Genomic DNA, 14,665 nt, shown 5'->3' on the forward strand with positions numbered 1-14,665 from the left:
TTTGTGACACATATTTGGAGCAACAAAAAATTAAAAATGTTTTATTTTAATGTTACAAGATCACCGTAATGCTCAAATTTCGAATTACATTGCAGTTTTTACGATAAGTAAATTTCTCACTATTTTACCTGGATGTTTGCACTAATTAGGATGTATTGGCATATTTTGCCGCTGGCTTATGACTTAATTGCCGATTTATGGTCGCTGCTGATACAGATAGAGGACCGGAGCAGCTAATGTTAGGAACGCTGTTGCGGTGTGTTCCGTGCTCTCGAGTAACCGCCTCTTCGCCAAATATGGAAAGTACACTCCCACTAAAATCCAAGATGGCGCAGCTCAAATGTCCATGGTTTGGTCACAAAACCGACTTCCCAAAACCAATGGGTGACGTCATGGGTGCTACGTCCATGTTTCATACAATCTATGAGCGTAACGCATGACCCCACAAAAGTTTCCCCTCTTCCTCTCAACCTGTGTGAACATCTATGTGGCCCTCTTTTGGCTTCTTAGGCAGATGCTCTGTGTCAACGGTCAACCTGCCCAAACACGTGGACTCTGTTATAAACAAGCGACTCTCCAAGTCCTCCGCCACGCTCTGGAACTCCCCCAGCAGAAGTAAGGCAACATCTGGAATGCCCCCTTCTCCTTAAATGTGTCCATCACTCCGCCACAACCAACACCTCCAAACCCGTCCATCATTGTCCTGTATTTTTTCAGTTACTTCCTCCCCTTTCTGATTTCAGTTCCTCTCATATGCTTGATGGTTGATAGCTGAATCATTTCCATCTTCCAAAAAACTGAGTTCTTTATTTGCTTTTACTCTCCAGAATTTGGTTCAGGGCTTTGTTTGCCATGCTCTGCATGCTCATATGTTAATGTGGGTTATGTACAGTGTTTGTATTTTGTTCTACTATCTTTTACTGTCCTTTGGTTGGTTCATTGTGTGGTAATAGCCATTTCATTCCTGGTGTGGTTCAGATGGATCCTTTTATGCTCATTTTCATGACAACATGCAGCATAAGGGATGTCTTTTGTGTGGGTGTAATATATATATATATATGTCAGATATGTCTATGAATCAACTTCGTCTTTGAATCAACCTTTCTCTATGCTGAAGATGAAGGCAGCTCTTTTTTGTGGGTCTAAAGTTAACCGGGTCCTGTAAAGAGAGAGAAACTTTTGAGTTAGTGAGTCAGTGAGTCAGCATTTTTCAGGAGATAATGTATTCTGAAAACTCCCCAGAGCAGGTACTGTTCCTCCATGCTGCTGGAAAAAATAGATGGGTAACTACTTTATCCCTCCTGTCACTCTTTTCTCTTTCCCTGACACACACTTACACACACACACGGTCTCTGCTACACAGCCATGTGGAAGATTCAGTGTAAAATCTTTCTTGTGTTACACTTTTCAGCCAAAGAAGAAAGTTTCTCTCCCAAATAAATACTCATGAGTCTCCACTTGTTGTGGTCTCTGCTCGTATGCTCAAGGCTGTGGTTATAAATAACTGACTCACTGTCTAGACCAGCACTTCAAATAACTCTCTCTCTCTCTCTCTCTTTCTCGGGTGGTACCCGCACAGCCCAAGGTTGTAGTAGACACATTTACTGGGCTCATTTTCCACCTCCCCTAACCTCTCATAATCTCTTTGGGTGGCACTGAGGTGTCTTATTGGGATTTTGTGTATTTGATCTAGTCTTTGTGGCTTTTAGACAAATGCTACATCTGAGTCATAATGTGAGAAACTGCTGCTTTTCATTTCTTCATTTTTAGACTTTTAGTGCTATATCTTGGTAATGAGGGTGAAATTTCAGAGGTGTCCAAGGTCTGACCACGGTTTGGGGCTGATATACTAACAACAGAGCTCTGGTTAAACTGAGAACATCCATTTAAGACATATCTTTCAAATTAATTTAATTCATTAAAAGACACATTAATTCCTGTTTGTTCATACTTGCAGCCCGTAGCCTTGCACTGAGTCCATGGGAGAGCAGTATAGTTGATCGGCTGATGACACCGACCCTGTCTTTCCTTGCCAGAAGTCGCAGTGCTGCCAGTGTCCTCAGCAATGGCAAAGATGGTCGTAAGTTGAGGAAAAAAAAAAGGATTAGTGCTATTTTAATAACTGTCTCACAGTAAATACATTAACATATGATTTGCTTTTACATCATTTTCCTCTTCAGACTCTCCTCTCTGCCCCCGTTCGGCCTCAGCCAGCCCTCTCACCCTGTGCGCCCACCAGCCCCACCACCGCTGCTCTGACCGCTGGAGGGTGACGTCCAGCACCCCAGACATCACCCAGCGCCAACACAGACGCAGCTCTACACCCGTATGTCTGCCTAATCAGCTCTTGCCCGGTTGTTAAATATATCTAACTTATTCTCCACTTACAGCCAAATCTAGTCACGATCTTCAGTTACAAGTGTCAGTGTTAGAACCTGACTGTATCAAGAGACTCATAATAAGTAGGCCCTTTTCCAGAATATGAGCATAGCTAAAAGCCCATGAAATCTATAACAGCTGAATCTGTTTCTGCAAGTGGTTTTCCCATTCATCTGACCCTGACTGAAAATTCAATGGTGAGATCGCTGGATTGTTGCTGAGAAACTATTGCCAAGAGAACATAACATGATCCCTGTCCAGACTTCCTGTTTTCCTTTATTTTCCTGTACTTAATGTGTAACCATTTATAGGCTATCTTGTCTTATTTTCTGTTTTTATTATAATTGAATGCTATTGTTTAAATATATAGAAAATGGTTGAATTTGTATTCACCCCTTTTCATCCTTGTGTCATTCAGATGGATAAAAACAAGAAAGAAAAGAGAGACAAAGAACGGGAGAATGAGAAGGAGAAAAGTGCCCTCACTAAAGAGAAGGTGCTCAAGAAGAGACAATCTCTACCCAGTATGAGACACAGACCTGATCCAAGGTAAAACACACATTTTATTTATGTTTGTATTTACAGGTTTACTTTTTACAATTGACGCTTACTTACAAACACATTCAGTTTAGTTCATTTAAAAGTCTGGTGATTTATTTTGATCTTATTCATAATTTGAAACCTTTGAAACCGCTGTAACGATATTTTCTTTCCTAACTTTTTGTATTTAACACCAAAAAAGTATTATTTTTTTACAATGATATACACAGAGAAAAGCAAGCTCCTCACATTTCAGGTATTATTTATCAATTTTCCTTCAGTCAGCTAATCAGTAAATCCATTTGAATAATCTCTTAATATTTATACAGACGTGGCCACTAAAACTACATTGTAAACATGATTAACCTTAGATCCCCTTGACCTACAGCTTGTTTCTGCTCAGCAACTGGGATAGCCAGAGCGACCACGTTTAGGTCTGTGCCACACAGACTGCATATTTCATGCACTGTTTGAGCCTAGGCATTGAGTGAAAGATCTCAGGACAAGAGGTCATTTCATCTTTTATCCCCAGGCCACAGAAATAAATGACATCCATGACAGAAAGGATGAACAGGAAAAAAACACAGTTCTTTTGACTCAACAAAAATGCACCAAAGAGCTGGGCAGAGCTGTCAGTTACAGAGGCCTTAAGGAAAAACTTCTTCTTCGGCATAATGGATGTTTCCCCTTCAAGTGTTGCATTGCTTGTGTGTTGCTGGGATGCTGACCAATAATGCATTTTAAGGATGATGCAATGTTTGAGTGCTTTGTCTAGTGTGAACCTGTTTGTTGAAGTTAAGTTTCAGATTTCTACATGTATCATTTTAAACAAATATTTCAGCCCAACCCATAATATGTCCAACTTGGTGTAAATTCAGTATCATTATTGTAATAATTTCCCACCAGTTTTACATTTTTCCACCTGTATTTTCCTTTCTTCCAGTCCTAGTCCTTTATCCAGACAACGGCCATCATCCCCAGCCACACCCAAGGGCAGGACTGCTTCCCCAAGCCCTGCTGCGTCCCCCAAGCCTCCATCGACACGTGGAAGCACGTCGACTCCTAAGGGCCGGCCCAAACGAGCTAGGACGCCTGCCAGGATAGACCACCGAACCTCTTCCCCTGTTTGCCTTGAGAGAGTGAAGGAGCCTCGCAGGCCTGCCACCCCTGAGGAGAGAAAGAGTGAGTACAAAAGAAGGTCATGATGGTGGTCAGTGCTCAGCCATCAGTTGAGACTTGCTGTTCATATTTATAGTGAAATGAAACAGTTAAGATTAAATTAATTCCTTTTCTCCAGGAAGACAAACTTGTCATACAACAGTGATTACTTTAATCTTAAAAATGAGCATAGAGGTTCATTTTTGAATAGGAGTTTCACAAAATACTCTTAAGTCAAGATACACTTACTGCCTGAGTTTACTAAGTTGTCATGGAGTTGACTCAGTTGTCATCATGAGAACATTGGTCCACCACCGGAAAGAAGTTTCATATTTAAGTCACATCATAACAACTGAGCAGTTAATGGCTTTGAAAAGCTACAAAGTGGAGCTTATTTTGAAAGCTTTCTTTAGCAGTATACTACTCAGTAACAGACAGTCTGTATTTGGTGACCACTTTGGCCAACTATCCTATTTGCACAATCAGAAGATACAGAACATCTGGAGTTTTGGTCGCTTCCCTATTTGGCTGAGTTATACTGTATTTTCATAATTTTGTTGCCTACCCAAAGAATTCTTCACTGTCTGGCTAAGCCTTTTCCTGTCACTGGCCAGAAGAATGGATCTAATGGAAAATGTGAATAAGCCTCTGGAAAATCCATATTTCTTTCAGGGACCAGTAGGTAAAGATTACTATCAGGCTTAATTAGGCATGAAAACAAAGGGAGCGTACTGAGTGTGCCACACACAGCTCCATCGTCTGTGTCTTCTCTCACACACAGCAGTAAGAGGCTGCACTAATCAGCCATAATTATGCAATTACCAAGTTCCTAGGTTGAAGCTGAGGTGTTTACAGTTTCCAGTTGGAGGGGACAGAATGTTTCATAGTGCATGTGAAGGGAAAAGTCTGCATTAATTTGATTGTTAATAATTAATTAATAATGATTGAATGTCACATTAACATATACACATTTATAAATAAATAGTCACATTAAATGTAGGCTAATGTATGTTTTCTTTTGTACATTACTTTTTCATGTTTCAGGTTCTCCTGTGGTTCCTTCCATAGTAGTGTCCTCAGCTGCTGCCTCACCCCATGCATCGAGCCCACCAGTTGCAACCACAGCCACTTCCTCCTCACCCGAGCCGACCCACTCAGTCTCACTGGCACCCTCTCCGTCAACTAAGCCCATGGCAGGCACAAACGACCCAGAGGAGGCAGCGCGCATCCTGACAGAGAAACGCCGGCAGGCCCGAGAGCAGAGGGAGAGGGAGGAGCAGGAGCGGCGCGAACAGGAGGAGAAGGAGAGGTAAGAGGATTTTAATGCACCTAAAAACACAGTGGATCAGGAGAAGCTAGAGTTGGCCTTGTTGGTTGACTCTGAAAGAGATGATAGACATAAGACCACACAGACTGTGAATTACTTTCATTGAGCTGTGAAACCGTCATGTTTAAAATTCCTGTCAGCCATCACAAAGTTACGCAGACTGAAGACTGTACTGGGGGACTATGTTAACTTATATAAAAATGTGTCTTTGTAATGTTCCCTTGAGAGAAATGCAGTATTTGACATTTGAGCTGATGCTGAAATGCAGATTTTTCATAAGTTATTTATTTATTTATGTGAATCCACTGTGAGATGATTGGTGGCACATACATTTATAATTATTTTTTTATGCTTATTTTTTTTTTAACTTAACAGAAGACATTTAGATTGATCCTGTTATTAAAACATTTCACATGCATGTTTAAGTGAGGCTTCACTCAGCACTGACTGTGATGTGTGTAACCACTGAGAATATGATAGCCTCTTGGCTGATTCTAACCCCAGCAAGTCTATATTTACAGCTTGGGTATTGATGTGATCTCCTGTTGGCACCCATACTTCCAATTGTTTCCCTTTCCTTAAATAGTTTGGTTTTCTGTTGCTTCTGCTTCAATGTCAACTGAGCAGAAATAATGTAAGCTAAAGAGGAAATGACCGGTCAATGGAATCATTTACATTTTATATTGTTTACCACATTCTAAGCGTTTGGCACATGATTTTGTGGAAAGTGCTTATACTCAGCCTTACACTCGATGTTTGTAGGATCCTGAGAGAGGAGCGAATAGCGAGGGAGGCTGAGGAGAGGCGGCGCAGGGAGGAGGAGGCTCGTGCCATGGCGGAGGAGCAGCAGAGAAGAGACGAAGCCCAGCGGGTGCAGGAGGAGAAGGAGGCCCAGGAGAAAGCCAAGGCCGAGCAGGAGGAGAACCTACGCCTGCAAAAACAGGTATGGTGAAGTAGATGAAACCCATTGCAGTGACAAGGACACTGTCATCACACATGCACATGCTAACTCACTGCATCTTCACATCATTCCCGGGCACTTTGCCCATCATACCACAAACCAACACACTCCCCTATCATCAGTAAACAACCTGTGGTGTTTTTCAGTGTCTCTTGTTTTCTCTCAGCTCAGCTGTTCACCTCACACTGACCTCATTTCATAACAGGCTCGTCCTAAAACAATGTCACATATTTTTCTTTTTCTTTTTTTTTGGTCAGTTGGATGATCTTGTGCTTTAAAGCAAACATTAATCAAAACTGGTGAGCTGGCGGCTACAGTGAATGTGCCATTTTATCATTTCAGTTTGACAAATAACCTGCTTCAGTACAATTGACTCTTCCTGTGTTTGTGGATGTTGCCGGGCAGAAGCAGAGCACTGTAGACTCTTTATCCTGATGAGCCCCTAGCACTGCCTGATCTCTGTAAATGGTCTGTTATCCAGCCCTTATTCTTTGCCACCCCCTTGTGGTCTTCCACAGAAATGGCATTTGAAGTTAAACAAGATCAAAAATAATTATGCAAACGTTTAAGTATTGTATTTCGCTTTGAATGGTCCTCACAAGGCTGTAAATGTTGAAAATAGATCTTTTTGGCTCAAAGGTACAGGAAAATATCCCTTTTGTGGCTGTAAACAATAATTGCAGGGAGCAACCACACCCTTGTTACGTAAAAAGCATGCTATTTTGGCTGAAGTTTTTTTTCCCCCATTTTGCCAGCATTAAAATTGTGGTTGGATTCTCGCCTGTGTGTGTTTCAGAAAGAAGAGGCTGAGGCTAAAGCCCGGGAGGAGGCGGAGAAGCAGCGTCTGGAGAGGGAGAAACATTTCCAGAAGGAGGAGCAGGAGAGGCTGGAGAGGAAACGGGTAGGGCAATACATCTGTCCTCCCATCATTGTTCTTTCAGCCAGGTTTTAAAGTCATTATATCAAAATGGAAATGAACTGGGTTTTTTTTAAAGTTGGAAATTCCTTCTCAGTCCTTTCTTAATAGACTAGAAGGAAGATTCTTTTAAGTTTTATCAAAATCAAAATTTAGATTTTTTTGCAGAAGAAAACATCCTTATCAGACTTCTAAATTGTTTGATTTGAGAGTCACAGCACTTCTCAGACCTTCGCACATCTCCAAGTAACACAAACTTGATTCTGTAGTGAGCTTACAATAAGCCCTCCTTCCACAGTGGAGGTATTATATTCTGAGGTACATTAACTCCGTGGTTTGCCTTTTGACATGACAAAAGCAGGGTTGAAAACTGAGTCCCTGAAACCAAGATGAATGATGTTTTTGGCTTATCCTGGATCAGCTGTCTGCATGCCATGATTTAATGGGGCTTAGTGTGTGTGTGTCAGCGTGACGCTATATATAAACACTAATAATGGAGAGCTTTCTGTGCCAGTCATCTGTGTGTGTGGATTTGTGTAGATCTTTGCACATGTGTGCTGATGTGTGTGTGCCACTCATGCACATTCTGTGGCCATGGCCATACACTCCAGTATGCCACCCACATCTACAGAAAGCTCACGCCTCTGTGTGCTTGCTTCCTTTCTTTCCCTATCCTCAACTTCTCTTTATGTGTAAAAGGCTCTTATCAAGCATGCCAGGCCTGGCTCAGGGAGCTGAATCCTGGCTCTGTCCTGAAATTAGCCTGCAAGAACAGCATGTTCTCTGACAGAGTCACTGCTTAGGCACACTGTACAATTTTCTGTTACTGTATTCTTCCAAAACTGACCGGTCCACTTGTGTTATCACCTCAACAAAGAGAAGTCTGTAGTCACAAAGCGCAGGTGGTTAAAAGTATCTTGAGGGGCAACAAAGCAATGCATTAGACAACAAGAATCTTAACTCCAGATGTTTTGGAGCCAAACTAGATGCCAAAGCCATGAGTGTGTGAGCTGTCCATGGATAATCTTGGAACTTAAAATGCTTCACTTTTATGAGTGGCAGCTGCAGTTATGGTCTAGCTGTCTCAAGCTAGCTGTGTCCTTAGATGAAGGCTGTGTTTTGTATCAATCCTCTGCCTTCTGTGCATTCAAATTAGTCTTATCCTCTATCCGGTTGTTCACGTTTCAGCCATCCTACGCTGCTGTTACAGCTGAATACACAAGTGCTTTTTCATTATTGACACAGCCCTCAGCCTGAAGACATAAGAGCCTCTGTTTGACTTAGTGCATTCACCTTAAGCATAATGACCCTAGATACAAGAGACAGAAAAAACTTTTACACTGTCGAAAAGATGTAATGAGCGAAATATGGAATCTCAGTTTTCAGAAAAGCATTCTGACAAGGTGTCAGAATGCTCGTCTAATCCACAAACCACAGCCTTTTTTGTGCATGCTTAATTAATAACTTCCACATTTCATTGGCATTATGAAAACTAAAAAACTTTATTTCTTAATGCACAAAGAATAAATAAATAGGTTACGTTATTGATATTTGGTTCTATGTGGCATTTGGTCTCATTCATTTCTTTCTTTTCTCAGCGTCTGGAAGAGATCATGAAGAGAACACGCAAGACAGATGGGGGCGACAAGGTACATTTGTTGTTCAGTTTAAAAAAAAAAAACAAACAAAAAAAAATTTAACTTTCCAATAAAAATTACCTCCTGTCTTCACAGAAAGAGACAAAGTCCTCCCCACTTGCACTCGTCAATGACAAAGAGGCAGAGAGCAGCAAAGGTAAGAAGGGCACCAGTCTAGACTAATCTGCCTTTTACAAAACATCCTGAAGTGATGGAGGAAAATCATTACCCACCACAAGCCTTTCATCTGCAGCAATCTTTTAGGATAATTGGTTTAATTCATCCCCCATTAATGTGTTATCTGGGAAGGGATTTAAAACAAAGTAGATGCTTTGTGACTAGCTGGTTTCCAGAATCCACTTAGAAGTGGATTTCTAACTATTAGTGCTTCAATTAGCAAGTCAACAGGAACTACATAGTAATCTTTAGACAGTGTCTGACTCTTTTCATCTGTTATTGCAGATTAACTCATTTTACTTATCCCGCCTTTAGAGTGATACCTGATCAGACTGCACTCTCTCCTGTGCTTCCTTTACCTCTTCCATATGTTAAAATAAACAAAGATACAGGTATTTGTTGCACATTTGTTCTCATTTCCCATGTGAGTCAGATGCACATTGAGGCATTTTGTATAAAAGGGTCATTAGATTATATCCCTGCCTCATATCCTGTACAGCTGCGGTCTGAGTTCTTCTTCTCTGCACAATAGGACCCATGTGTGCTTGTCTGTTGTCCAAGTCCTGGGACTGAGGGAGTCGAGAGGAAGAGTGGGCTCATGGCAACAGCCTGCACCAGTTATCAAACATTTACTTTTGACACAAATAATAAAATAAGGATACATGTGATGTTGCACAGCCCTTAGATAGTAGGTATCTACGCTCCCTTCAACTTGTAGGATAATTCTGTTCTTAACTATACTGAGACATATATAACTTGCACACCCTCCTTGTCTAGGCTTCCACGTCATATACAGCAGATGAGCTAGATGAAGGGGATCAATGTGGTCTGGGAGATAAACTTTTTGTGGCAAAGTTCCCCAATGCAGGAAGACATTAGCCAGCCTCTGATGTGGTGAGAGGCCTGGCAGGCGTGCCTCCATTCTACTCAAGGGTGTGGAGGTCTCAACCACAGCCATGTCCCCCAGTAGAGCTGAGTAAGGGGGAATCTGGACTACACAGAAAGGATGCCCTAGGAAAATTTGGCATCCCTTTATTGAGTGTTAAAGTTAGCTTGACAAAGCTTAAGGACAATCCATAATGGTTGATCATGCAAAGTAGGGTGGGATGTTGAATAGATAGAGATACTTTATTAATCCCCGTGGGAAAATTCGTTCGAATTCGAATGTGTGTGATGATGTTGGTCTGCATGGTTAGCACTAAGTAAATATCTGTTTTACTTGTTTCCTCTAGCATCTGCTGACTATCAGCCAAAGCCCGAAGTCAATGTGCCCAATAACAACACAGAAAATGGACAGACTGTCAAAGAAAGGTAAAACTGCTGCTCCTTGTTTTAATCAATGTGAAAGTTTCTTTGTGCTCATGTAAACGCACGACCACCGTGAACAGTATAAAACTTGTTTGCCAGAAAACCAAGACCAGGGCTGACTGCTAATCAAGTCTGTAGGAGGTTTGCATTGTTGTAAACCTCAACGGAAAACAGAAGGAACCACACGATTCAGGCCCACAGTAAACACTATAATACTGGGAGGATGAATTGGTTTCTTGAAATGTTTACTCTTTGAATTCGAACGTGCTTCTTGGAGTAGATTTTAAAAGACTCCTATAATTGGATGGCAGTGGAGTGACTCATTTGTTGTATGAGTCATTCTGACCCATCATAACTATATCCATGCTCTGTTCTGTATGTCCTCTCTCCAGCAGCCCCTCAGTCCAAGTGGTCAATGGGGTTCAGCCTACTAGACATGAAAATGGTCTGTCCACTAAAGGAGACACTGCCCACTTTGAAGATATCATCCATCTCACCAATCATGGCAACACCACTAACGCAGCACGGGATAAGTCTGAGACCAGCATGACCACCGAGCCGATACTCACATTTGACAGTGAGGAGTCATTCATGAAAAAGGCAGGCCCCATGAAGCCTCAGCATGTTGCAGGTAAGGAGTTAAAAGCTGCTTTAGAGCATAAGAGAGGCCAATTTATAAAACTTGTAAAGCAAAGCAAGCAGTGACTCATAGTAACAATTTCTAACTTTTCTCAAAATATTGCTGTAATAATGTAATCAGTGTGGCTGCCAGTAGCCAATCAACATTCAGCTGCATGTAAATCCCACTGTGAACATCTAATCAACATGAAAGTTGGTACCTCCAAGGATATTCTTCCTGTAGTCCAAGGTTTTATCTCCAAGGGGGGACAATTCACAAAAACAAGTTCACTTCCCTATAAAAGAAAGATTAAAATCAAAGATAACACAAAGTTTCAGACAGAATCCTTAATATTAACGAAACAGTCACATTTTGAGTGAAAGGGAACTGATAATGCACTTATTGGCTTTGTTTTGTCATCTGTGCCTAATAAAAAGTAGCTGTGGACAATGCCTCAGTTCATTTGCAGCAAGCTTGTGTGCTTATTTGCACTGAGCTGGTTTTACACTTTGCGAAGTTCACATTACCCAATAAAGACTGCAGTACAAGGTACCATAGTTAGCAGTGTTGTCCTTGGCATGAAGCGACCACAAACCTTAACTTGTACTTCATCTAACGTGCAGGTCGTCACCCTGGTAATATTGAGTACCCCCTGTGGGGAGGATGGTGTGGCACGGAGACTCCACTTACACTCACAAAGGGGTGGAGATGGGATATGGAAGAAATAGTGTAGGGAAGGGTGAAGAGAAGCAGGGTATCTTTTATACCGATGACAGCTTTTATTCAGCAGCCCCACAGACTTGGGCCTGCACCCAGTGAGGAATTCCTGGAATGGCTTAGGCAATGAGGAGACCCTATCCACAAGTGTTTCACTGCCAAGGGTTAGAAACAGGACTCCAAGGCAATTAAGCACCATATCACCCCACACTCAGCCCCCTCCCAGCGGCACCGTCAGCAGCACCCTACTCTTCCTCTTCCTTCTAGATCTTAACCTTCACCTGTTAGCCTGAAGACAAGTCAGCCGTCATAAATATCACATAAAGCAAACAGAGGGCAATTACCTTTGCAAGTACTCTTAATGCCTTACTTAAAGTTATACTTCTTGTTTCGGTTTCTCATTAACCCAGTCATATAAAAAGTGAACATTCTCTCTTCTCATTTTCACCCTTGTAAATCTGGATATGTGAGACGACTTTGACCTGAAAAGACATTTATGATCAGCAATATGACTATGCTAGACTATTTAATGTTACCGAAGGAGGACAATTTATTTTGAGACACATTTCCATGGTTTTATTTGAATGTTTATACTTGTTTAGAGTGCGGCCTCATGTGTTGTTGTCAGTCAAATAATTCTTACATCAATTATGAACTCGTTTCATATGTTGGCTGTTCCACTTGGCCTTTTCTTTCCCTCCCATATAAACAAGATGGTAAAGGTTTAGGGGCTTAAATCTCCTGCAACATGTTCAACATCCTTTTGCATTTAGTATTGTCACCAGGTCAGAAGTTTACAGACCATGTCATTACTGAGGTCAACAACCTTGATTTAGCTTTGGACTCTGTTTTGTCTGTCAGCAAGTTTGATTAATCCTCAGTGGCTTCTACCCTCCTTCTGACCCTTAACCCTCTGCTCTCTGCCTCCCTCACAGAGGTTCTGTGACATGTTCCAGTGTTGAAGTTCTTGTCGCCTTTGGCCACTGACCTTACACAGCCCTATCAACACTCGCATGGGGAGCCCTATGACCTGTGCCAATCAACAACCTTCTTCTAAGCTCCTAAAAGCAAACACATCTCTGAAGATAAAGTGGGCCACAGAAGATGACAACTAACCATCAGGACAGAAGAGAGAAAGACGTAACAGCATGAAAGGTGTTGCTACATGCAACTCAGGTGCATCAGTGTTTTGTAAAGATCTTTGTGGCATCAATTCCAGGCACCTTATTACTTGACAGTATCATCCTTTGTACACTGCAGTACAGCTGAGTAATTATTATGATAAGGTGAAAAAGAAGTGTTTGTTTTCTTTGTTCTTTAGTTATTTAACTGAAAGAGAACTATAAAAGACTGGGTACATTTTTTTGTGAATAATGTAAATGAACTTTGTGTGTCAGACAAAGTAGGAAAGGGTTTGTGGATTAAATTTGTATGAAAGGGAGTCATTTTATGCTACTCTGCTATGAGTAGGCCTAAGTAAAACCCAGGTATTATACAACCTGGTCTGTAAAAAGCGACCTGTAACAGTTTTTTTGTAAAGCTGAACTGAGAAATCTGGAGAGACTTTTGAAATGTAAGCTCACTTGCAATGGCTTCTTCCTCTGTGTAAACATACTTTCTGTTCATACCTAAACCCCAGCTATGATTGATTGTATGCAGAATTGGATGTAATGAGAGTTCAACCTTGACAATTAAGAAACCAGAAGTCATCTAAGGTCAAATCACTAAAAACGGATTTAGTCCACTATTTAACAGTTTTCACATGTGCAAGCATGACTCAGTTTTCTCTCATTGCATTGAGATTTCAGACATGTATGTATTGGAAATGCTGGTCCGTGTAAATGCTCTAAATATATTTTGATGTCCATAACAAGATCAGTGGGAGTATCTTAAGTCTTATTAAAGACATGCTGTCCAGTCTGTGGTCTCAATTCATTTGTCCTGAATAAATATGGATTTGATGCATTCAGGGATTATTTTTGAGAGAAAACAATACAGATGTTCTGAATTCAATTTGTAATTTCAAAGTTAGTTTGTTAATCTGTAACAGGCACAGAAATCTATCATCATTTGTTACTAATTTGACATTTTGGGAATGCTTTGTACTTTAGTTTTACTTGTTTACTCATAAGGCTCAACAGTATTTTGATTTCAGGGGGAAATACCCATTCCCACTGAAAGTCGCGAAAGACAGACTGCATGCTAACCACAGGAAAACAAATTTAGAGATGGTACCAGAAGGCAGGCATTTAAGTTGATGTTCAAGGCATGAGAGTTGGCTCAGCTGTCCATTTCACTTTGGGTCTCCTTTTACAAAATCCCTACAAGGGGTACATGCCATCTGCTGCCCCCCTTTGACTATATTCTGGTGGCCAGTGACAGGCCTGGCACACTGTGTTTCCAGCCTTCTAAGCAGCTGAAGTGCACAACAAACACGATTTATGTCCCTTTCAACCAAACACGAAGACATGCCACACAGATCATCATGTAGAACTTATGTGATTTAAATGACTTATAGCCACTTGTGAAACGTAACCGTAGTGGAGCCCAGTGGAACAAGTTTATTAACTTGAACCTGTGATGCACAGACAGCCTTTTAACTCCAAGTGGGCTACATTAGATTACCATGCAGTGGAAAGCCCTGCACAGAGTGAGGGAAATGTTTTCATAAAAATGAACCAGAAACCCAAAGACAGAAAAGAAGGAAAAGTCTAAGATTCATCATTAAGGAGACCAAACATGCATGTGACCAAGATTTAAAGTAAATGAGAACTGAATTTTCAAAGCTATTAACACGATGAAACATGGCAGTCTTCAGTGGAAACGCTGTTATTCTTATAATGCTATTATTCCAACACATTATCCCTCAATTAGCCACAGTCTGACAAGCACCAACATTATGTTCCAGTTACAACTGCACCACTGC

The 14,665-nt window shown here is 41.2% G+C and overlaps 1 protein-coding gene across 7 annotated transcripts in view; it reads left to right on the forward strand.

The window, feature by feature from the left end:
* Nucleotides 1-13,659, forward strand: part of map7d1a (MAP7 domain containing 1a) — a 61,219-nt gene extending 47,560 nt beyond the window's left edge. For 3 of the 7 annotated variants that reach the window (XM_041044643.1, XM_041044639.1, XM_041044641.1), the window contains 13 exons: nt 511-615; nt 1,958-2,080; nt 2,181-2,326; nt 2,798-2,928; nt 3,863-4,101; nt 5,122-5,386; nt 6,167-6,347; nt 7,162-7,266; nt 8,880-8,930; nt 9,015-9,075; nt 10,328-10,406; nt 10,796-11,034; nt 12,675-13,659. In XM_041044643.1, coding sequence (XP_040900577.1) covers nt 511-615; nt 1,958-2,080; nt 2,181-2,326; nt 2,798-2,928; nt 3,863-4,101; nt 5,122-5,386; nt 6,167-6,347; nt 7,162-7,266; nt 8,880-8,930; nt 9,015-9,075; nt 10,328-10,406; nt 10,796-11,034; nt 12,675-12,685 — 1,736 coding nt within the window. In that variant the 3' untranslated portion in view covers nt 12,686-13,659. The remainder of the gene's footprint in view (nt 1-510; nt 616-1,957; nt 2,081-2,180; nt 2,327-2,797; nt 2,929-3,862; nt 4,102-5,121; nt 5,387-6,166; nt 6,348-7,161; nt 7,267-8,879; nt 8,931-9,014; nt 9,076-10,327; nt 10,407-10,795; nt 11,035-12,674) is intronic. The other 4 variants (XM_041044644.1, XM_041044646.1, XM_041044640.1 and 1 more) reach the window with 3 other exon arrangements.
* Nucleotides 13,660-14,665: the final 1,006 nt, after the last annotated feature.

Source organism: Toxotes jaculatrix, chromosome 8 (assembly GCF_017976425.1).
Source record: "Toxotes jaculatrix isolate fToxJac2 chromosome 8, fToxJac2.pri, whole genome shotgun sequence".
In the NCBI taxonomy this organism is placed as follows: Eukaryota; Metazoa; Chordata; class Actinopteri; family Toxotidae; genus Toxotes; species Toxotes jaculatrix.